This window comes from Procambarus clarkii, chromosome 50 (assembly GCF_040958095.1).
Source record: "Procambarus clarkii isolate CNS0578487 chromosome 50, FALCON_Pclarkii_2.0, whole genome shotgun sequence".
In the NCBI taxonomy this organism is placed as follows: Eukaryota; Metazoa; Arthropoda; class Malacostraca; order Decapoda; family Cambaridae; genus Procambarus; species Procambarus clarkii.
In genome coordinates, this window is record NC_091199.1 from 34,226,964 (window position 1) to 34,249,632 (window position 22,669).

Genomic DNA, 22,669 nt, shown 5'->3' on the forward strand with positions numbered 1-22,669 from the left:
ATACAAACACACACACAAGCCAGGATGAACAAACAATGGTCTTCCTGGTTCAGGTGTTTGTTAAGGTCATTATCACCGTCGTGCACTAATATAATCATCAAGTGATAACATTAACTTTATTATATTATACAAATGGTCCCTTAAAGGAGAAAGTTAACAATAGTTCCTACAGGAATATATTGTTAATGGCGGACAATACGGACAATATCCTCGCCCCAAGACGTCATCTGTGAAGACCAAACTTACATGACAGGAGATCATTGTCTCTGTCCAGGGTGGAGAACTTCATCCCACTGAGGTTGTGGGGCCGTACAAGGACGTCCCCCATGGTACTCTCTTCCTGGTACCCGTCCACCAGCAGCTGGTACCTGGTCCATGGTAGGAGATGGTAGGAGTAGTGTGGGTGGTGGTGTGGGTGGTGGTGGTGGAGGGTGGTGTGGGTGGTGGTGGTGGAGGGGTGGTGTGGGTGGTGGTGGTGGAGGGGTGGTGTGGGTGGTGATGGTGGGGTGGTGCTGTGGGTGGTGATGGTGGAGGGCTTGTGTGGGTGGTGGTGATGGAGGGTGGTGTGGGTGGTGGTGGTGGAGGGTGGTGTGGGTGGTGGTGGTGGAGGGTGGTGTGGGTGGTGATGGTGGGGTGGTGGTGTGGGTGGTAGTGGAGGGGTGGTGAGGGTGGTGATGGTGGAGGGTGGTGTGGGTGATGGTGGTGGTGGGTGGTGGTGGAGGGTTAGTGTGGGTGGTAGTAATAAAGAGTGGTGTGGGTGGTGGTGGTGGAGGGTGGTGTGGGTGGTGGTGGTGGAGGGTAGTGTGGGTGGTGGTGGTGGAGGGGTGGTGTGGGTGGTGGTGGTGGAGGGTGGTGTGGGTGATGGTGGAGGGTGGTGTGGGTGGCGGTGGTGGAGGGGTGGTGTGGGTGGTGGTGGTGGAGGGTGGTGTGGGTGGTGATGGTGGAGGGTGGTGTGGGTGGTGGTGGTGGAGGGTGGTGTGGGTGGTGGTGGTGGAGGGTGGTGTGGGTGGTGGTGGTGGAGGGTGGTGTGGGTGGTGTGGGTGGTGGTGGTGGAGTGGGTGGTGGTGAAGGGGTGGTGATGGTAGAGGGTGGTGTGGGTGGTGGTGGTGGAGGGTGGTGTGGGTGGTGGTGGTGGAGGGTGGTGTGGGTGGTGGTGGTGGAGGGTGGTGTGGGTGGTGGTGGTGGAGGGGTGGTGTGGGTGGTAGTGGAGGGTGGTGTGGGAGGCGGTGGTGGAGGGGTGGTGTGGGTGGTGGTGGTGGAGGGTGGTGTGGGTGGTGATGGTGGAGGGTGGTGTGGGTGGTGGTGGTGGAGGGTGGTGTGGGTGGTGGTGGTGGAGGGTGGTGTGGGTGGTGGTGGTGGAGGGTGGTGTGGGTGGTGTGGGTGGTGGTGGTGGAGGGGTGGAGTGTGTGGTGGTGGTGGAGGGTGGTGTGGGTGGTGATGGTAGAGGGTGGTGTGGGTGGTGGTGGTGGAGGGTGGTGTGGGTGGTGGTGGTGGAAGGTGGTGTGGGTGGTGGTGGTGGAGGGTGGTGTGGGTGGTAATGGAGGAGGGGTGGAGTGGTTGGTGGTGGTGGAGGGGTGGTGTGGGTGGTGATGGTGGAGGGGTGGTGTGGGTGGTGATGGTGGAGGGTGGTGTGGGTGGTGGTGGTGGAGGGTGGTGTGGGTGGTAGTGGTGGAGGGTGGTGTGGGTAGTGATGGTGGAGGGGTGGTGTGGGTGGTGATGGTGGAGGGTGGTGTGGGTGGTGGTGGTGGAGGGTGGTGTGGGTGGTGATGGTGGAGGGTGGTGTGGGTGGTGATGGTGGAGGGGTGGTGTGGGTGGTGATGGTGGAGGGGTGGTGTGGGTGGTGATGGTGGAGGGTGGTGTGGGTGGTGGTGGTGGAGGGTGGTGTGGGTGGTGATGGTGGAGGGGTGGTGTGGGTGATGGTGGTGGAGGGTGGTGTGGGTGGTGGTGGTGGAGGGGTGGTGTGGGTGGTGGTGGTGGAGGGGTGGTGTGGGTGGTGGTGGTGGAGGGGTGGTGTGGGTGGTGGTGGTGGAGGGGTGGTGTGGGTGATGGTGGTGGAGGGTGGTGTGGGTGATGGTGGTGGAGGGTGGTGTGGGTGGTGATGGTGGAGGGGTGGTGTGGGTGGTGGTGGTGGAGGGTGGTGTGGGTGGTGGTGGTGGAGGGGTGGTGTGGGTGGTGGAGGGGTGGTGTGGGTGGTGGTGGTGGAGGGTGGTGTGGGTGGTGATTGTGGAGGGGTGGTGTGGGTGGTGGTGGTGGAGGGTGGTGGTGGAGGGTGGTGGTGGAGGGTGGTGGTAGAGGGTGGTGTGGGTGGTGATGGTGGAGGGTGGTGTGAGTAACAACAGCAGCAACAGTATCAACATCGGTACCAGCAACAGTAACAACAGCAGCACCAGCAACAATAACAACAGCATCAACAGTAACAACAGCAGCAACAAAAACAACAGCACCAAAAATAACAACAGCAGCAACAGTAACAACAGTAGCACCAGTAACAGTAACAAGAGCAGCACAAACATAAGTAAAAACACCAGCAACAGTAACAACAACAGTAACAGTAACAACATCAGCAACAGTAGCAAAAGAAACAGTAATAACAGTAGCAAAAGTAACACCAGCAGCAGCAACAGCAACAACAACAGCAGCAGCAATAACAGTAAAAACAGCAGCAGCAACAGTAACAACAGCAGCAACAGTATCAACAGCAGTACCAGGAACAGTAACAACAGCAGCACCAGCAACAGTAACAACAGCAGCACCAGCAACAGTAACAACAACATCAACAGTAACAATAGCAGCAACAGTAACAACAGCAGCAACAAAAACAACAACACCAAAAATAACAACAGCAGCAACAGTAACAACAGTAACAACAGTAGCACCAGTAATAGTAACAACAGTAACAGTAACAACATCAGCAACAGTAACAGCAGCAGCAATAATAACTACAGTAGCAATAATAACAACAGTACAACATCAGCAACAATAACAACAGCGGAAACATTAACAATAGCATTAACAGTAACAGCAGAATCAACAATAACAAGAGCAGGAACAGTAACAACAGCAGCAACAATATCAACAGCAGCAACAATAACAACAGCAGCACCTCCAGCATTAACAACAGCAGCAGCAGTAACAACAGCATCACCAGTAATAACAGCAGTACCAGCAACAACAACAACAGTAGCAGCACCAGCAAGAAAAACAACAGCTGCAGCAGCAACAGTATCACCATCAGTAACAGTAACAACAGCAGCAACAGTGACAACAGCAGCAGCAACAGTAACTACAGCTGTAGCAACAGAAACAACGGCAGAAGCACCAACAACAGTAACCACAGCAGCAGAACCAAAAGTAACAACAGCAGCAACAGTAACAAAAGCAGGACCACCAACAGTAACAACAGCAGCAACAATAACAACTGCACCAACAACAGAAACAACAGAAATACCAGCAACAGTAACAACAACAGTAACAACAACAGCACCACCAATAGCAAACAGAAAGAAAAACAACAGCAACAGTAACAACAGCAGGACCAGAAAAAGTAACAACAGTAGCACCAGCAACAGTAACAAAACAGCACCAGCAACAACAGCAGCACCAACAATAGTATCAACAGCAGCACCAGCAACAGTAACAACAACAGCACCACCAATAGCAAACAGAAAGAAAAACAACAGCAGCGGCACCAGCAACAGTAACACCAGCAGCGGCATTAGCAACAGTAACAACAGTAGCACCAAAACAGTATCAACAGCAGCACCACAATCAGTAACAACAGCAAAACCAGCAACAATAACAACAGAAGCAACAGTAACAACAGCACGAGAGTAACAGTAACAAAAACAGCAGTCCCAACAACCGTAATAACAACAGCTCCACGAACAGTAACAACAGTACCAACAGTAACAACAGCAGCACTAGCAATATTAACAACAGCAACACTAGCAACAGTAACAACACCAGCAACAGTAAAAACAACAGCAATAGTAAAAACAACAGCAACAGTAACAACAGCAGCAACAATAGCAACAACAGTGTCAGTAACAACTGTAAAAATAGCAGCAACAGTACCAACAGCAGCACCAACAACAGAACCAACTGCAGCACTAGCAACAGTAAAAACAGGAGCTCCAGCAACAGTAAAAAAAGAAGCAAGAGTAACAACAGCAGCAACAGTATCAACATCAACAGTGACAATAGCAGCAACAGTAACAAAGCAACAACAGTAATAACAGCAGCAACAGCAGCACTAGCAACAGTAACAGCAGCAGCTACACCAACAACAGTAACATAAGAAGCACCACCAACAGCAACAAAAGCAGCACCACCAACAGTAGCAACAGTAACAACAGCAGTAACAGTAACAACAGGAGCACCACTAACAGTAACAACAGCAGCAAAAGTAACAACAGCACCAACAAAGGAAACAACAGCAGCACCAACAACAGTAACAACAGAAACACCAGCAACAGTAACAATAGCAGCACCAGAAAGAGTAACAACAGCAGCACCAGCAACAGTAACAGAACAGCACCAGCAACAACAGCAGCACCAACAATAGTATTAACAGCAGCACCAGCAACAGTAACAACAACAGCACCACCAATAGCAAACAGAAAGAAAGAACAACAGCTGCAGCACCAGCAACAGTAATAACAGCAGCACCAAAACAGTATCAGCAGCAGCACTACAAACAGTAACAACAGCAGAACCACAGAAGTAACAACAGAAGCAACAGTAACAACAGCACGAGAGAAACAGTAAAAAAAACAGCAGTCCCAACAGCAGCTCCACGAACAGTAACAACAGTACCAACAGTAAGAACAGCAGCAACAGTAACAAAAGCAGCAACAGTAACAACAGCAGCTCCAGCAATATTAACAACAGCAACACTAGCAACAGTAACAACAGCAGTACAAACAACAGTAACAACACCATCAACAGTAAAAACAATAGCAACAGTAAAAACAACAGCAACAGTATTAACAGCAGCAACAATAACAACAGTAACTACAGCAGCAACATTAATAACAGCAGCACCATCAACAGTAACACGACCAGCAACAATAACAACAATAGCAACAATAACAACAACACCAACAACAACAGAAACAACAGCTGCACCAGCAACCATAACAACAGTAGCAACAATAACAACAGCACGAACAACAACAGAAACAACAGCAGTGCCACCAACAGTAACAACAGCTGCACCAGCAACCATAACACCAGCAGCCCCCTTAAGAGTAGCAACAGTAGCACCAGAAAAAGTACCAACAGCAGCACCAACAACAGCACCAACTGCAGCACCAGCAACAGTAACAACAGCAGGAACAGTAACAACAGGAGCAACAGTATCAACAGCAGCAGCTACAGTAACAACAGCAGAAGTAACAACTACAATCAAAACAGCAGCATCAGCAACAGTAAACACAGCAGCAACAGTAACAACAGCACCAGCACCAGCAACAGTAACACTAGCAGCAACAGTAACAACAGCAGGGACAGTAACAACAGCAGAAGCAACAGTAACAACAGCAGCAGCACGAACAACAGTAACAACAGCAGGGACAGTAACAACAGCAGAAGCAACAGTAACAACAGCAGCAGCACGAACAACAGTTGCACCACCAACAGGAACAACAGCAGCATTAATAACAACAACAGTGTCAGTAACAACAGCAGTACGACGAACAGTAACAACAGAACCACCAACAGTAGCAACAACAGAAACTACAGCAGCATCACCAACAGTAACAACAGCAACACCAGCAACAGTAACAACAGCAGCAACAGTAACAACAGCTGCACCAGAATGAGTAACAAAAGCAGCACCAGTAACAGAACCAACTGCATCACCAGCAACAGTAACAACAGGAGCTCCAGCAACAATAACAACAGCAGCACCAACAACAGAAAATACAGCAGCAACAGCAACAACAGCAGCAACAGCAACAACAGCAACAACAGTAAAAAGAGCAACAGTAACAATAGCAGCAACAGTAACAAAAGCAGCACCAACAACAAAACCAAATGCAGCACCTTCAACAGTAACAACAGGAGCTCCAGCAACAGTAAAAACAGCAGCAACAGTAACAACAGCAGCAACAGTAACAACAGCAGTAACAGTAACAACAGCAGCACCACTAATAGTAACAGCCGCAGCAACAGTAACAATTGCAGCAACCACAGAAACAACAACAGTAACAACAGAAACACCAGCAACAGTAACAACAGCAGCACCAGCAACAGTAACAAAACAGTACCAGCAACAACAGCAGCACCAGCAATAGTATTAACAGCAGCACCAGCAACAGTAACAACAACAGCACCACCAATAGCAAACAGAAAGAAAAACCACAGCATTAGCACCAGCAACAGTAACAACAGCAGCAACAGTACCAACTGTACCAATAACAGCACCAGCAACAGTAACAACAGCAGCAACAAAACAGTATCAACAGCACACCACAATCAGTAACAACAGCAGAACGAGCAACAGTAACAACAGAAGCAACAGTAACATCAGTACTAACAGTAACAACAGCACGAGAGCAACAGTAACAAAAACAGCAGTCCCAACAATCGTAACAACAGCAGCTTCACGAACAGTAACAACAGTACCAACAGTAACAACAGCAGCAACAGTAACAAAAGCAGCAACAGTAGCAACAGCAGCACCAGAAATATTAACAACAACAACACTAGCAACAGTAACAACAGCAGCACAAGCAACAGTAACTACACCAGCAACAGTAAAAAATCAGCAACAGTAAAAACAACAGCAACAGTATCAACAGCAGCAATAATAACAACAGCAGCAACAATAACAACAGCAACAACAGTAACTTCAGCAGCAAAAGTAACAACAGCAGCAACAGTAATAACAGCAGCACCATCAAAAGTAACACGACCAGCAACAATAACAACAGCAGCAACAATAACAACAGCAGCAACAATAACAACAGCAGCAACAATAACAACAGCAGCAACAATAACAACAGCACCAAAAACAACAGAAAGAACATCGGCGCCACCAACAGTAACAACATCTGCACCTGCAACAGTAACAACAGCAGCACCAGAAAAAGTACCAACAGCTGCTGTATTTGTTGTTACTGTTGTTGATGCTGCTTTTGTTACTATTGCTTTTGCTGCTGTTGTTATTGTTGCTGCTTCTGTTACTGGTGCTGCTGTTGTTATTGTTGGTGGTGCTACTGTTGTTCGTGCTGATGCTGTTGTTACTGGTACTGGTGCTGGTGGTGATGTTGTCACAAGAGCAGCAACAGTATCAACAACAGTAACAACAGCAGCAACAATATTAACAACAGCACCAGCAACAGTAACAACAGCAGCACCAAATGCAGCACCAGCAACAGAACCAACAGCAGAAACAGCAAGAACAGCAACAGCCACAGTAAAAACAGCAACAACAGCAACAAATGCAGCACCACCAGCAGTAACAACAGGAGCAACAGTAACAACAACAGCAACAGTAACACCAGGAGAAACAGTAACAACAGCCGCAGCAGCAACAGTAACAACAGCAGCAACAGAAACAACTGCACCAACAGAAATAACAGCAGCAACAGTAACAACAGCAGCAACAGTAACAATAGCAGCAGCAACAGTAACAACAGTAGAAACAGTAACAACAGCAGCAATAGTAACAACAGCCGCAACAGAAACAACAGCATCAACAGTAACAACAGCAACAACAGTAACAACAGCAGCAACAGTAACAGCAGCAGCAACAGAAACAACAGCATTAACAGTAACAACAGCAACAACAGTAACAACAGCAGCAACAGTAACAGCAACAGTAACAACAGCAGCATCAGCAGTAACAACAGCAGCAGCAACAGTAACAACAGCAGCAGCAACAGTAACAACAGCAGCAGCAACAGTACCAACAGCACCACCAACAGTAAATACAGCAGCATCAGTAACAGCAGCAACAGTACCAACAGCAGCAACAGTACCAACAGCACCACTAACAGTAAATACAGCAGCCTCAGTAAATGCAGCAACAGTACGAACAGCAGCAACAGTACCAACAGTAAACACAGCAGCAACAGTAACAACAGCAGCAATAGTAACAACAGTAGCAACAGTAACAACAGCAGGAACAGTAACAACAGAAGCAACAGTAACAACAGCAGCAACAGTAACAACATCAACAACAGCAGCAACAGTAACAACACGAGCAACAAGAGTACCAACAGCACCACCAACAGTAAATACAGCAGCAACAGTAACAACAGCAGCAATAGTAACAACAGTAGCAACAGTAACAACAGCAGGAACAGTAACAACAGCAGCAACAGTAACAACAGCAGCAACAGTAACAAAACCAGCTACAGCAACAACAGCAGCACCAACAATAACAACAGCAGCAACAGTAACAACAGCAGCAGCAACTGTAACAACAGAAGCAACAGTAACAATAGCAGCAAAAGTAACAGCAGTAGCAACAGTAACAACACCAGCTACAGTAACAACAGCAGCACCAACAGTAACAACAGCAGCAACAGAAACAACTGCACCAACAGAAATAACAGCAGCAACAGTAACAACAGCAGCAACAGTAACAATAGCAGCAGCAACAGTAACAACAGTAGAAACAGTAACAACAGCAGCAATAGTAACAACAGCCGCAACAGAAACAACAGCATCAACAGTAACAACAGCAACAACAGTAACAACAGCAGCAACAGTAACAGCAGCAGCAACAGAAACAACAGCATTAACAGTAACAACAGCAACAACAGTAACAACAGCAGCAACAGTAACAGCAACAGTAACAACAGCAGCATCAGCAGTAACAACAGCAGCAGCAACAGTAACAACAGCAGCAGCAACAGTAACAACAGCAGCAGCAACCGTACCAACAGCACCACCAACAGTAAATACAGCAGCATCAGTAACAGCAGCAACAGTACCAACAGCAGCAACAGTACCAACAGCACCACTAACAGTAAATACAGCAGCATCAGTAAATGCAGCAACAGTACGAACGGCAGCAACAGTACCAACAGTAAACACAGCAGCAACAGTAACAACAGCAGCAATAGTAACAACAGTAGCAACAGTAACAACAGCAGGAACAGTAACAACAGAAGCAACAGTAACAACAGCAGCAACAGTAACAACATCAACAACAGCAGCAACAGTAACAACACGAGCAACAAGAGTACCAACAGCACCACCAACAGTAAATACAGCAGCAACAGTAACAACAGCAGCAATAGTAACAACAGTAGCAACAGTAACAACAGCAGTAACAGTAACAACAGCAGCAACAGTAACAACAGCAGCAACAGTAACAAAACCAGCTACAGCAACAACAGCAGCACCAACAATAACAACAGCAGCAACAGTAACAACAGCAGCAGCAACTGTAACAACAGAAGCAACAGTAACAATAGCAGCAAAAGTAACAGCAGTAGCAACAGTAACAACACCAGCTACAGTAACAACAGCAGCACCAACAGTAACAACAGCAGCAACAGTAACAACAGCAGCAACAGTAACAACAGCAGCAACAGTAGCAACAGTAACAACAGCAGCAACAGTAGCAACAGTAACAACAGCAGCAACAATAACAACAGCAGCAGAAACAGTAACAACAGCAGCAACAGTAACAACAGCAGCAACAATAGCAACAGTAACAAAAGCAGCAGCAACAGTAATAACAGCAGCAGCAACAGTAACAACAGCAGCAACAGTAACAACAGCAGCAACAGTAACAACAGCAGCAGCAACAGTAACACCAGCAGCAACAGTAACAACAGCAGCAATAGTAACAACAGCAGCAACAGTAACAACAGCAGCAGCAACAGTAACAACAGCAGCAGCAACAGTAACACTAGCAGCAACAGTAACAACAGCAGCAACAGTAACAACAGCAGCAACAGCAACAACAGCAGCAGCAACAGTAACAACAGCAGCAGCAACAGTAACACCAGCAGCAACAACAGCAGCAGCAACAGTAACAACAGCAGCAACAGTAACAACAGCAGCAGCAACAGTAACAACAGAGGGAAGCAGCAAGACTCACCCGGTACTCTCGTTGGCGACGCTAAAGGTGGACCAGAGCGCCCAGCGGTGTTCGATGGGCAATGACTTCCTGCCCGGTACATTCTTATTGGTGGCGGCCAGACGCACTGTCTGAGGCGAGGGCTGCGTAAGCTGGTGCGCCGCTTCCGTCCCTGTCACAGATGGTAATATAGCCTTCCGTCCCTGTCGCAGATGGTAATATAGCCCGCCGTCCCTGTCACAGATGGTAATATAGCCCGCCGTCCCTGTCACAGATAGTAATATAGTCCTCCGTCCCTGTCACAGATGGTAATATAGCCCTCCGTCCGTCACAGATGGTATTATAGTCCTCCGTCCCTGTCACAGATGGTAATATAATCCTCCGTCCCAGTCACAGATGGTAATTTAGGCCTCCGTCCCTGTCACAGATGGTAATGTAGCCCTCCGTCTCTTTCACAGGAGGTAATATAGCTCTCCGTCCCAGTCACAGATGGTAATATAACCCTCCGTCCCAGTAACAAATGGTAATATAGCCTTCCGTCCCTATCACAGAAGATAATATACCCTTCCGTCCCTGTCACAGATGGTAAAAATGCTGACCGTTCCTGTAACAGATGGTAATATAGTCCTCCGTCCCTGTCACAGATGGTAATATGGTCTTCCGTCCCTGTCACAGATGGTAATATAGTCCTCCGTCCCTGTCACAGATTGTAATATAGCCCTCCGTCCCTGTCACAGAGGGTAATATAGCCCTCCGTCTCCTGTCACAGATGGTAATATAGTCCTCTGTCCCTGTCACAGATGGTAATATAGTCCTCCGTCCCTGTCACAGATGGTAATATAGTCCTCCGTCCCTGTCACAGATGGTGATATAGCCCTTCGTCCCTATCACAGATGGTAATATTGTCCTACTTCCCCATCACAGATGGGGAAGTAGGACACCCCTCCCCCTCCCCCCTTGTGCAACGGAGCTATATCTGCAGATTTAAGTGCTGCTGGTATCTCCCCTGTATCCAGGTTCTTTCTTCATATTACGCTGAGTGCTCTCGCTACTGGTACTTTACATTTCTTTATGAATATTGAATTCCATGAGTCAGGCATAGAAGCTGAGTGCATAGGCATATTGTCAATTTCTCTTTCAAAGTCTTCCGAGTTTTTGGTAATATCCGTTATATTATCTGCAGCTTGAATGTCATTCATACAGAAGCTGTCTGGGTCATCAACTCTCATGTTGTTTATTGGTGTGCTCTACGTAGCCTCATACTGGCTTCTTAGAATTTCACTAATCTCTTTGTTGTCCTCTGTGTACGTACCATCATTTGTAATTAACGGCCCAATACTGGTCGAGGTTTTGGATTTGGATTTTGCAAATGTGAAAAAAATATTTCGGATTTTTCCTTATCTCTAGTATAGTTTTCTGTTCCAATTCCATTTCCTCAGAATCATATGAACGCTTCAACGTTTGTATTATTTCTTCGATCTCCCTGCTCAGGCTTATTTTCCTTGCTTGTGATAGTTATTTTTTTCCTTCTCCTGTACAGTCGTCTGCGTTCTCTTTCTAGAGTGGTCCTCTTTCTGTCTCTCCTCATAGGCACGTGCTTCAAGCAGACCTTGTAAGCTTCAGCTGTCAGTTGAGCTATTCCCTGTGTGGGAGTTTTGTCGCTTAAGACCGTCTCCCATTGAATGGTTGCAAGGACTACAATTATTTTTTCCCAGTCAATCCTCTTATTGTTGAAATTGAATTGATTGAATATTCCTTCTAGCTTGTTGGGTCTCTTAGACCTACTACCGTTATTTATGCTAGTTCGCACTTCAATGAGCTTATTTTCTGAGTATGAAGTATCTGAGATTGTTATGTCTCTGATTAGTTCATCATTGTTTGTGAATAACAAGTCTAGTGTGTTTTCGTTCCTAGATGATTCTGAAATCTGTTGATTGAGCGAGTTTTATCACCGAATCTCAAAAGTTCTATGACCAGTGGCTGGTTATTTCTCGGGTCATTCCCTGCTAATGATATTTGTGTTTGCCATTCTCCATCTTAGACTCGGTAAATTGAAATCTCCAAGGAAGATAATATCTGGAGCTGGGTTTGCTAGGTTATCAAGTATGTTCTCTATTTCGTGCATCTGCTCTGTGAATTCTTCAAACGTTGTATCTGCCGGTTTATATATTAGAATAATAATTTGGTTTAGTTTCTCTACCTTAATTCCAAGTACCTCTACCACCTCATTAGTTGAATTTAGTAGTTCTGTCACAGATGGTAATATAGTCCTCCGTCCCTTTCATAGATGGTAATATAGCCCTCCGTCCCTGTCACAGGTGGTAATATAGTCCTTCGTCCCTGTCACAGATGGTAATATAGTCCTCTGTCCCTTTAACAGACTAATATAGTACTCCGTCACTGTCACAGAGGGTAATATAATCATCCGTTCCTGTCACAGATGGTAATATAGCCCTCCTTCCCCATCACAAATGGTAATATAGCCTCCGTCCTTATCACAGAGGGTAATATAGCGCTCCGTTACTGTCACAAAGGGTAATATAGCTGACCGTTGCGGTCACAGATGGTAATATAGTCCTCCGTTTCTGTCACAGAAGGTAATATAGTCCTCCGTACCTGTCACAGAGGGTAATATAGCCCTCCGTATCTGTCAGAGGGAAATATAGCCTTCCATCAACTGTCACAGGCGGTAATATATCCCTCTGTCCCTGTCACAGATGGTAATATAGCCCTTCGTCCCAGTCACAGATGGAAAAATAGCTCTCCGTGCCTGTCACAAAGGGTAATATAGCCCTCCGTCCCTGTCACAGACGGTAATACAGTTCTCCGTCCCTGTCACAGAGGGTAATATAGTCCTCCGTTCCTGTCACAGAGGTAATATAGCCCTCCTTCCCAGTCACAGATGGTAATATAGCCCTCCGTTCCTGTCACAGAGGTAATATAGCCCACCGTCCCTGTCACAGATGGTAATATAGTCCTCCGTGCGTGCCACAGATGGTAATATAGCCCTCCGTCCCTGTCACAGATGGTAATATAGCCCTCCGCCTCTGTCACAGATGGTAATATAGTCCTCTGTCCTTTTCATAGATGGTAATATAGCCCTCCGTCTCTATCACAGGTGGTAACATAGCCCTCCGTTCCCGTCACAGACGGTATTATATGCATCCGTCCCTGTCACAGATAGTAATATAGCTCTCCGTCCCGGTCACAGATGATAATATAGCCCTTCTTCCCCATCACAAATGTTAATATAGCCATCCGTCCCTGTCACAGATGGTAATATAGTCCACCGTCCCTGTCACATGTGTTAATATAGCCCACCGTCCCTGTCACAGATGGTAATATAGACCTCCGTCTCTTTCACAGATGGTAATATAGCTCTCTGTCCCTGTAACAGATGGAAATATAGCCATTCGTCCCTGTCGCAGATGGTAATATAGTCCACCGTCCCTGTCACAGATGGTAATATAGTCCTCCATCCCTGTCACAGATGGTAATATAGTCCTCCGTCTCGGTCACAGAGGGTAATATAGCCCTCCGTCCCTGTCAGATGGTAATATAGCCTTCCATCATTGTCACAGATGGTAATATAGCCCTTCGACCCTGTCACAGATGGTAATATAGTCCTCTGTCCCAGTCACAGAGGGTAATATAGCCCTCCGTCTCTGTAACAGAGGGTAATATAGTCCACCGTCCCTGTCACAGATGGTAATATAGCCTTCCGTCTCTGTAACAGAGGGTAATATAGTCCAGCGTCCCAGTCACAGATGGTAATATATCCCTCCGTCCCTGGCACAGAGGGTAATATAGGCCTCCGTCCCCATCACAGATGGAAATATAGCCTTTCGTCCCTATCACAGAAGGTAATATAGTCCTCCGCCCTGTCACAGATCGTCATATAGTCCACCGTCACGGTCACAGATGGTAATATAGTCCTCCATCCCTGTCATAGATTGCAATATAGCCCTCCGTCAATGTCACAGAGGATAATATAGGCCTAATTTCCCTGCCAAAGGTGGTAATATAGCCCTACGTTCCATGTCACAGACGGTAATATAGCCCTCCGTCACTGTCACAGACAGTAATATTGCCCTCCGTCCCTGTCACAGACGGCAATATAGCCCTCCGTCCCAGTAACAGACGGTAATATATCCCTCCGTCCCTGTCACAGAGGGTAATATAGGCCTCCGTCCCCATCACAGATGGAAATATAGCCCTCCGTTCCTATCACAGAAGGTAATATATTGCTTCCTCCCGGTCACAGATGATAATATAGCCCTTCTTCCCCATCACAAATGTTATATTTCCCTCCGTCGCTGTCACAGATGGTAATATAGCCCTCCGTCCCTGTCACAGGGTAATATAGTCATCCGTCCTTGTCACAGATGGTAATATAGCCCTTTGTCCCTGTCACAGAGGGTAATATACCTCAGCGCCCCTGTCACATAGGGTAATATAGCCCGCCGTCCCTGTCACAGAAGGTAATATAGCTCTCCGTACCTGTCACAGATGGTAATTTAGTTATCAGTCCTCATAACAGATGGTAATATAGCCCACCGTCCTTGTCAGAGATGGTAATATAGCCCTCCGTTCCGGTCACAGAAGGTAATATATTCCTCCGTCCCTGCCAAAGATGGTAATATAGCCATCCGTCCCTGTCACAGATGGTAATATAGCCCTGCATCCCAGTCACAGAGGGTAACATAGCCCTCCGTCCCTGTCACTGACGGTAATATAGCCCTCCGCCACTGTCACAGACGGTAGTATAGCCCTCCGTCCCCGTCACAGAGGGTAATATAGCCCTCCGTTACCATCACAGATGGTAATATAGCCCTCCTTCCCTATCACAGCAGGTAATATAGCGATCCGTCCCTGTCACAAAGGATAATATAGCTGATCATTCCTGTCACAGATGGTAATATAGTCCTCCGTCCTCATCACAGAGGGTAATATAACCCTCCGTCCCTGTCACAGATGGTAATATATCCTTTCGTTCCTGTCACAGATGGTAATATAGCCCTCCTTCCCTGTCACAGATGGTAATATAGCCCTCCGTCCATGTCACAGAGGATAATATAGCTCTCCATCCCTGTCACATGGGGTAATATATCCCTTCTTCCCCATCACAAATGTTAATATTGCCCTCCGTCCCTTTCATAGAAGGAAATATTGCCTTCCGTCCTTGTCACAAAGGATAATATAGCTCTCCGTCCCTGTCACATAGGGTAATATAGCCCTCCGTCGCTGTCTCAGATGGTAATATAGCCCTCCCTTCCTGTCACAGATGGTAATATAGCCCTTTGTCTCTGTCACAGAGGGTAATATAGCTCTACGTCCCTGTCCATAGGGTAATATAGCCCTCTCTCCCTGTCACAGACGGTAATATAGCTCTCCGTCCCTTTCACAGATGGTAATATCGTCCTCCGTCCCTGTCAAAGATGGTAATATAGCCCTCGGTCCCTGTCACAGATATTAATATAGCCTTCCGCCCCAGTCACAGAAGGTAATATAGCCCTCCGTCGCTCTCACTGACGGTAATATAACCCTCCGTCCCTGTAACAGATGGTAATATAATCCTCCGTCCCTGTCAAAGATGGTAATATAGCCCTCGGTCCCTGTCACATATATTAATATAGCCCTCAGTCCCTGTCACAGACGGAAATATAACCCTCCATCCCTGTAACAGACGGTAATATAGCCCTGCGTCCCTTTCACAGATGGTATTATAGTCCTCCGTCCCTGTCACAGAGAGGAAATATAACGCTCCGCCCCTGTCACAGATGGTAATATAGCTCTCCGTCCATGTCACAGATGGTAATATAGCCCTCCGTTCCTGTCACAGAAGGTAATATATTCCTCCGTCCCTGCCAAAGATGGTAATATAGCTATCCGTCCCTGTCACAGATGGTAATATAGCCCTGCGTCCCAGTCACAGAGGGTAATATAGCCCTACGTCCCTGTCACGGATGGCAATATAGCCCTCCGTTCCTTTCAAAGACGATTTTATAGCCATCCGACCCTGTCACAGATGGTAATATAGCCATCCCTTCCCTGTCACAGATGGTAATATAGCCCTTCTTCACCTTCACAAATGTTAATATTGCGCTCCGTCCCTTTCATTGAAAGTAATATTGCCCTCCGTCCCTGTCATATAGAGTAATATAGTCCTCCGTCCCTGTCACAGAGAGTAATATAGTCCTCCGTCTCTGTCACAGATGGTAATATAGCCCTTTGTCCCTGTCACAGAGAGTAATATTGCCCTCCGTCCCTGTCATATAGAGTAATATAGTCCTCCGTCCCTGTCACAGAGAGTAATATAGTCCTCCGTCTGTCACAGATGGTAATATAGCCCTTTGTCCCTGTCTCAGAGAGTAATATAGCTCTACGTCCCTGTCACATAGGGTAATATAGCCCTCCGTCCCTGTCACAGAGGGTAATATAGCACTCCGTCCCTGTCACAGATGGTAACATAGTCCTCCGTCCCTTTCAAAGATGGTAATATAGCCCTCCGTCCCTGTCACAGATATTAATATAGCCCTCCGTCTCAGTCACAGAAGGTAATATTGCCCTCCGGGTCTGTCACTGAAGGTAATATAGCCCTCCGGGTCTGTCACTGAAGGTAATATAGCCCTCAGTCCCTGTGACAGACGGTAATATAGCCCTCCGTCCCTGTCACAGACGGTAATATAACCCTCTGTCCCTATCAAAGGAAGGTAATATAGCCCTCTGTCCCAATCAAAGGAAGGTAATATAGCCCTCCGTCAAAGTCACAGCCGGTAATATAGCCCACCGTCCCTGTCACAGATGGTAATATAGTCCTCCGTCCATGTCACTGATGGAAATATAGTCCTCTGTCCCTGTCACAGAGGGTAATATAACCCTCTGTCCCTATCACAGATGGTAATATAGCCCTTTGTCCCTGTCACAGATGGTAATATAGCTCACCGTCCCTGTCACAAATGGTAATATAGTCATCCGTCCCCATCACAGATGGTAATAGAGCCCTCCGTCCTTGTCAGAGATGGTAATATAGCCCTCCGTTCCTGTCACAGAAGGTAATATAGTCCTCCGTCCCAGTCAAGGATGGTAATATAGCCCTTCGTCCCTGTCACAGAAGGTAATTTAGCCCTGCATCCCAGTCACAGAGGGTAACATAGACCTCCGTCCCTGTCACTGACGGTAATATAGCCCTCCGCCCCTGTCACAGACGGGAGTATAGCCCTCCGTCCCCGTCACAGAGGGTAATATACCCCTCCGTTACCATCACAGATGGTAATATAGCCGTCCTTCCCTATCACAGCAGGTAATATAGCGATCCGTCCCTGTCACAAAGGATAATATAGCTGAACATTCCTGTCACAGATGGTAATATAGTCCTCCGTCTCGGTCACAGAGGGTAATATAGCCCTCCGTCCCTGTCAGATGGTAATATAGCCTTCCATCATTGTCACAGATGGTAATATAGCCCTTCGACTTTGTCACAGATGGTAATATAGTCTTCCGTCCCTGTCACAGATGGTAATATAGTCCACCGTCCCTGTCACGTGTGGTAATATAGTCCTCTGTCCCAGTCACAGAGGGTAATATAGCCCTCCGTCTCTGTAACAGAGGGTAATATAGTCCACCGTCCCTGTCACAGATGGTAATATAGCCTTCCGTCTCTGTAACAGAGGGTAATATAGTCCAGCGTCCCAGTCACAGATGGTAATATATCCCTCCGTCCCTGGCACAGAGGGTAATATAGGCCTCAGTCCCCATCACAGATGGAAATAAAGCCTTTCGTCCCTATCACAGAAGGTAATATAGTCCTCCGCCCTGTCACAGATCGTCATATAGTCCACCGTCCCGGTCACAGATGGTAATATAGTCCTCCATCCCTGTCATAGATTGCAATATAGACCTCCGTCAATGTCACAGAGGGTAATATAGGCCTAAGTTCCCTGCCAAAGGCGGTAATATAGCCCTACGTTCCATGTCACAGACGGTAATATAGCCCTCCGTCACTGTCACAGACAGTAATATTGCCCTCCGTCCCTGTCACAGACGGCAATATAGCCCTACGTCCCAGTAACATACGGTAATATATCCCTCCGTCCCTGTCACAGAGGGTAATATAAGCCTCCGTCCCCATCACAGATGGAAATATAGCCCTCCGTCCCTATCACAGAAGGTAATATATTGCTTCCTCCCTGTCACAGATGATAATATAGCCCTTCTTCCCCATCACAAATGTTATATTTCCCTCCGTCGCTGTCACAGATGGTAATATAGCCCTCCGTCCCTGTCACAGGGTAATATAGTCATCCGTCCTTGTCACAGATGGTAATATAGCCCTTTGTCCCTGTCACAGAGGGTAATATAGCTCAGCGCCCCTGTCACATAGGGTAATATAGCCCGCCGTCCCTGTCACAGAAGGTAATATAGCTCTCCGTACCTGTCACAGATGGTAATTTAGTCATCAGTCCTCATAACAGATGGTAATATAGCCCTCCGTCCTTGTCAGAGATGGTAATATAGCCCTCCGTTCCGGTCACAGAAGGTAATATATTCCTCCGTCCCTGCCAAAGATGGTAATATAGCCATCCGTCCCTGTCACAGATGGTAATATAGCCCTGCATCCCAGTCACAGAGGGTAACATAGCCCTCCGTCCCCTGTCACTGACGGTAATATAGCCCTAAGCCCCTGTCACAGACGGTAGTATAGCCCTCCGTCCCCGTCACAGAGGGTAATATAGCCCTCCGTTACCATCACAGATGGTAATATAGCCCTCCTTCCCTATCACAGCAGGTAATATAGCGATCCGTCCCTGTCACAAAGGATAATATAGCTGATCATTCCTGTCACAGATGGTAATATAGTCCTCCGTCCTCATCACAGAGGGTAATATAACCCTCCGTCCCTGTCACAGATGGTAATATATCCTTTCGTTCCTGTCACAGATGGTAATATAGCCCTCCTTCCCTGTCACAGATGGTAATATAGCCCTCCGTCCATGTCACAGAGGATAATATAGCTCTCCATCCCTGTCACATGGGGTAATATATCCCTTCTTCCCCATCACAAATGTTAATATTGCCCTCCGTCCCTTTCATAGAAGGAAATAATGCCTTCCGTCCTTGTCACAGAGGATAATATAGCTCTCCGTCCCTGTCACATAGGGTAATATAGCCCTCCGTCGCTGTCTCAGATGGTAATATAGCCCTCCGTTCCTGTCACAGATGGTAATATAGCCCTTTGTCTCTGTCACAGAGGGTAATATAGCTCTACGTCCCTGTCCATAGGGTAATATAGCCCTCTGTCCCTGTCACAGAGGGTAATATAGCTCTCCGTCCCTTTCACAGATGGTAATATCGTCCTCCGTCCCTGTCAAAGATGGTAATATAGCCCTCGGTCCCTGTCACAGATATTAATATAGCCTTCCGCCCCAGTCACAGAAGGTAATATAACCCTCCGTCCCTGTAACAGATGGTAATATAATCCTCCGTCCCTGTCAAAGATGGTAATATAGCCCTCGGTCCCTGTCACATATATTAATATAGCCCTCAGTCCCTGTCACAGACGGAAATATAACCCTCCATCCCTGTAACAGACGGTAATATAGCCTGTCCCTGTCACAGAGGGTAATATAGCCCTGCGTCCCTTTCACAGATGGTATTATAGTCCTCCGTCCCTGTCACAGAGAGGAAATATAACGCTCCGCCCCTGTCACAGATGGTAATATAGCTCTCCGTCCATGTCACAGATGGTAATATAGCCCTCCGTTCCTGTCACAGAAGGTAATATATTCCTCCGTCCCTGCCAAAGATGGTAATATAGCCATCCGTCCCTGTCACAGATGGTAATATAGCCCTGCGTCCCAGTCACAGAGGGTAATATAGCCCTACGTCCCTGTCACGGATGGCAATATAGCCCTCCGTTCCTTTCAAAGACGATTTTATAGCCATCCGACCCTGTCACAGATGGTAATATAGCCATCCCTTCCCTGTCACAGATGGTAATATAGCCCTTCTTCACCTTCACAAATGTTAATATTGCGCTCCGTCCCTTTCATTGAAAGTAATATTGCCCTCCGTCCCTGTCATATAGAGTAATATAGTCCTCCGTCCCTGTCACAGAGAGTAATATAGTCCTCCGTCTCTGTCACAGATGGTAATATAGCCCTTTGTCCCTGTCACAGAGAGTAATATAGCCCTCCGTCCCTGTCACAGAGGGTAATATAGCCCTCCGTCCCTGTCACAGAGGGTAATATAGCACTCCGTCCCTGTCACAGATGGTAACATAGTCCTCCGTCCCTTTCAAAGATGGTAATATAGCCCTCCGTCCCTGTCACAGATATTAATATAGCCCTCCGTCTCAGTCACAGAAGGTAATATTGCCCTCCGGGTCTGTCACTGAAGGTAATATAGCCCTCAGTCCCTGTGACAGACGGTAATATAGCCCTCCGTCCCTGTCACAGACGGTAATATAACCCTCTGTCCCTATCAAAGGAAGGTAATATAGCCCTCTGTCCCTATCAAAAGAAGGTAATATAGCCCTCCGTCAAAGTCACAGCCGGTAATATAGCCCACCGTCCTTGTCACAGAAGGTAATATAGCCCTCCATCCTTGTAACATACGGTAATATAGCCATCTGTCCCTGTCACAGATGGTAATATAGTCCTCCGTCCATGTCACTGATGGAAATATAGTCCTCTGTCCCTGTCACAGAGGGTAATATAACCCTCTGTCCCTGTCACAGATGGTAATATAGCCCTTTGTCCCTGTCACAGATGGTAATATAGCTCACCGTCCCTGTCACATAGGGTAATATAGCCCTCCGTCCCTGTCACAGAAGGTAATATATCTTTCCGTCCCTGTCACAAATGGTAATATAGTTATCCGTCCCCATCACAGGTGGTATTAGAGCCCTCCGTCCTTGTCAGAGATGGTAATATAGCCCTCCGTTCCTGTCACAGAAGGTAATATAGTCCTCCGTCCCAGTCAAGGATGGTAATATAGGCCTTCGTCCCTGTCACAGAAGGTAATTTAGCCCTGCATCCCAGTCACAGAGGGTAACATAGCCCTCCGTCCCTGTCACTGACGGTAATATAGCCCTCCGCCCCTGTCACAGACGGTAGTATAGCCCTCCGTCCCCGTCACAGAGGGTAATATACCCTTCCGTTACCATCACAGATGGTAATATAGCCGTCCTTCCCTATCACAGCAGGTAATATAGCGATCCGTCCCTGTCACAAAGGATAATATAGCTGAACATTCCTGTCACAGATGGTAATATAGTCTTCCGTCCTCATCACAGAGGGTAATATAACCCTCCGTCCCTTTCATTGAAGGTAATATTGACCTCCGTCCCGTTCATAGAGAGTAATATAGTGCTCCGTCCCTGTCACAGAGAGTAATATAGTCCTCCGTCTCTGTCACAAAAGGTAATATAGTCCTTTGTCCCTGTCACAGAGAGTAATATAGCTCTACGTCCATGTCACATAGGGTAATATAGCCCTCCGTCCCTGTCACAGAGGGTAAGATAGCACACCGTCCCTGTCACAGATGGTAATATAGTCCTCCGTCCCTTTCAAAGATGGTAATATAGCCCTCCGTCCCTGTCACAGATATTAATATAGCCCTCCGTCTCAGTCACAGAAGGTAATATAGCCTTCCGGGTCTGTCACTGAAGGTAATATAGCCCTCAGTCCCTGTGACAGACGGTAATATAGCCCTCCGTCCCTGTCACAGACGGTTATATAGCCCTCTGTCCCTATCAAAAGAAGGTAATATAGCCCTCCGTCAAAGTCACAGACGGTAATATAGCCCACCGTCCTTGTCACAGAAGGTAATATAGCCCTCCATCCCTGTAACAGACGGTAATATAGCCCTCTGTCCCTGTCACAGATGGTAATATAGTCCTCCGTCCATGTCACAGATGGTAATATAGTCCTTTGTCCCTGTCACAGAGGGTAATATAACCCACCGTCCCTGTCACAGATGGTGATATAGCCCTTTGTCCCTGTCACAGATGGTAATATAGCTCACCGTCCCTGTCACATTGGGTAATATAGGCCTCCGTCCCTGTCACAGAAGGTAATATATCTTTCCGTCCCTGTCACAAATGGTAACATAGTCATCCGTCCCCATGACAGATGGTAATATAGCCCTCCGTCCTTGTCAGAGATGGTAATATAGCCCTCCGTTCCTGTCACAGCAGGTAATATAGTCCTCCGTCCCAGTCAAGGATGGTAATATAGCCCTTCGTCCCTGTCACAGAAGGTAATTTAGCCCTGCATCCCAGTCACAGAGGGCAACATAGCCCTCCGTCCCTGTCACTGACGGTAATATAGCCCTCCGCCCCTGTCACAGACGGTAGTATAGCCCTCCGTCCCCGTCACAGAGGGTAATATAGCCCTCCGTTACCATCACAGATGGTAATATAGCCCTCCGTCCCTATCACAGCAGGTAATATAGCGATCCGTCCCTGTCACAAAGGGTAATATAGCTGAACATTCCTGTCACAGATGGAAATATAGCCCTCCGTCCTCATCACAAAGGGTATTATAACCCTCCGTCCCTGTTACAGATGGTAATATATCCTTTTGTTCCTGTCACAGATGGTAATATAGCCCTCCTTCCTTGTCA

At 47.2% G+C, this 22,669-nt stretch overlaps 1 protein-coding gene across 1 annotated transcript in view; it reads right to left on the reverse strand.

Moving 5' to 3' along the window:
* Positions 1–223: 223 nt before the first annotated feature.
* Positions 224–22,669, reverse strand: part of LOC138351744 (ryncolin-4-like) — a 132,147-nt gene continuing 109,701 nt past the window's right edge. The window contains exons 4-5 of the mRNA XM_069303772.1: positions 10,064–10,214; positions 224–368 (exon numbers count right to left, since the gene is read on the reverse strand). Coding sequence (XP_069159873.1) covers positions 224–368; positions 10,064–10,214 — 296 coding nt within the window. The remainder of the gene's footprint in view (positions 369–10,063; positions 10,215–22,669) is intronic.